Source organism: Salvia hispanica, chromosome 5 (genome assembly GCF_023119035.1).
Source record: "Salvia hispanica cultivar TCC Black 2014 chromosome 5, UniMelb_Shisp_WGS_1.0, whole genome shotgun sequence".
Lineage (NCBI taxonomy): Eukaryota > Viridiplantae > Streptophyta > Magnoliopsida > Lamiales > Lamiaceae > Salvia > Salvia hispanica.
Genome location: NC_062969.1, coordinates 26,113,098 through 26,115,823, shown reverse-complemented (window position 1 = coordinate 26,115,823; position 2,726 = coordinate 26,113,098). Strand labels below are relative to the sequence as shown.

General features: G+C 35.4%; 1 protein-coding gene across 1 annotated transcript; it reads right to left on the bottom strand.

Moving 5' to 3' along the window:
- Window positions 1-230: 230 nt before the first annotated feature.
- LOC125188841 (splicing factor U2af large subunit B-like) lies at window positions 231-2,365 on the bottom strand. The gene is made up of 3 exons (XM_048085903.1): window positions 2,236-2,365; window positions 1,255-1,368; window positions 231-515 (listed from the first exon to the last, which is right to left on the bottom strand). The coding sequence occupies exons 2-3, from the start codon at window positions 1,366-1,368 to the stop codon at window positions 234-236; spliced, it is 396 nt and encodes a 131-aa protein (XP_047941860.1). The 5' UTR covers window positions 2,236-2,365; the 3' UTR covers window positions 231-233.
- Between the last annotated feature and the right edge of the window lie 361 nt (window positions 2,366-2,726).

Sequence of the window (2,726 nt, the reverse complement as noted above, 5' to 3'; positions counted from 1 at the left end):
CAATATATAAACCAGTAGCATGTCAGGTCAATTACATGCTCTAAATAATGAATATAGGCTACTGAGAGTTCGAAATATACTTCCTCCGTCCCGGATAATTTGTTTCACTTTGACCAGGCACAGGTTTTAAGAAATGTAATTAAAAGTGAGTTGAAAAGGTTAGTGGAATGTGAGTCATCCTTTTATATATTAGTTTTATAATAAAATGAAAGATATAGAAAGTTGCACTTTTCTCACCTGTCATAGTCTCTGCTTCGGTAGTAGTCATCCTCATCACCCCTATCTCTGGTCCTCTCCCTTCTCTCACTTCGATCTCTGTGGCGATCTCGGTGATGTCGATCACGATCCTTATCCCGTTCCCTTTCCCCGTCTCTGTCTCTACCCCTCTCCCTTTCCCGATCCCTATTCCTCTCTTTGTCCCTGTCTCTATCTTTGTCTCTACTACCTCTTTCCCTCTCCCTGTCTCTGCTTTTAGACTCCCTTTCCCTATCTCTTGCATGTTCACGAGATTCATGCTGCAAAAAGTGAAGTTTAATATATGTAACATTAGGCAACATATAAAAAACAGACAAACTGAGAAATTCACTCTCCAACTGATCTTTCCAATGAATAAAAAGAAACAGCACAACAAGATGTAACAAAATTTTTTTGTAACTTTCCATATGTGACATGGAAATAGATGGATGCGTGGACCTCCAATTGGCTTCCAAAATAAAATATTTTTCTCATATTAAACTTTTCTTTTCCCTCCACTGCTATAAACTCATCTAGTCTTTTGGCAAACTATAGTACTCTGAAAAAGATTATCAACTGTCATTCTAGTTTTCAAAGCATCATAGAGAAACAAGCATTCTCGAGACAAGTATGATTTTTATATGGAATATCAAAACCTAGCGGTCAAAAATGCTGAATATAGTTGGCATTGAAATAATTTATTTGTCATAAATACAAGCAGACCTACTAGCCAGTATTCTGGGGTGAATTGAGAAACTTCTCCGATCAGTCACCAACATTAAATATATAAAAGCTCCGAAATCCACAATATGAGAAAAGTTCAATAAACAAACCCAGAAAAATATATCTTCATATTAGTAAGATAAACCATCAAGCAAAAAGGAAACAATATCACATTAATTTATTTAAAATAAAAAACAGCTACTTCAGAATTTTTAATGGGGCACTTGCAGCATGCAATTAAAATTAAAACAGAAAGTAGATGTTCCAACAAAATGAGTTAATGGTACATCAAAATACCTTGGATCCAGAACTTGAAGAACCCTTGTGAGCTTTCTCCTGCATGGCTGCTAGTTCAGGTGATTCTATACGAGATGGAGAAATGGAATTTCCATCAGCCTCGTGAGTTGCCATCTGAAAAAAGTGTTTGAGCCTCGGTTAAGATGGAGAGAAATTAACAGAGTGAATTTTGAATCCTCATTTCTTAGCAATGTGACTAACGTAAAGTCAAAACTATGTCTTTAATTTGAGGAAGCAACTGAGTACTTGATTCTAAAGCTCTAGCCTTTATATCACACAATATATCAGTACAATGAACCTCCACATGTAACAGATGCAGACTACAAATCAGCAATCATAATATTCATACCTACAATTTTTGTATATACCTGAACTCTACTTGTATCAGGCATTTGCTGATTCATAAAACATATCAGAATGCTACATGATCTATTAAGAAATTTAGGCTGCAGAGACCCCCAAAAGTGTTAGCTAAACAGGGGATTATCGGACGCAGTTCATCTGATTCTCATGACCACACAATATATAGCCTGTGGTTAATTAGAGATGGCATGGACAAAAGATGTGCCTTGTAGGTGTTTAGGCAAGAATTTGGGGGCGACAAGCTACAGTATCCCAATTATAAATCTTCCTGATTCCATAAAGTAATTTACTTAGAAACAAAAAACTCGATGATAGCAACTGCAACTGCAACTGCACCGGCGGTAATCTATACTAAACATAAAAAGCAGAGTTTTGGGGAAAGTTGGGGAAAGTTGCCACTTTTCCTCTAAGAGGGACTGTTAATTTCCAATAGATTTCTACACTTCACAATTAATAAAAACAAACAATATATCAAACATCAATACCTCATAAATCTTATCATTCTAATTTTTAGATACATAAATTCGAAATCAGGATAAATGAGAAAACTTGCAGACCACACTTAGAGACGACTGAATTGGGAAGAAGAAGGTGCAATATCAATTAAGAAAAATTGACCTTATGGACAGAAAATTAGGGCTATGTGGCTGAGTTGAAGCAGAGTAGAAGAGATAGCACGGCGCGGGGGAGTCGACGAACTGGCTGAGGCGGCGGCTGTTGTAGATTGGTGTGTTTCGCTGGGAATTAAAAAGGTTGGGGCATTTATGTTTGGGCCTATAATTACTGAATTTATAGGTGTGAATATAGGGTAGCTAGATTTTGTGTTGCCACAATTTTGTTCGTGTGGGCCTAAAGCCCAATCGTTTAATTAATCATTAGCCCGTAGATTCTTGGTTCACTAGATGGAGTAGTATTATTATTATCATTTTATTTAAAATGCAATATATTAGTAAAATACATGATTTTCGCTAAGCAAATAGGATTAGTTAGATTATAAAGATATTTATTTGACTAATTTATAATATACCAAAATATAGAAGACAAACAAAATTAGGGGTTAATTTTATGGATATTTTTGCTATTTTTTTACATTTTTGTATTGTATCTAA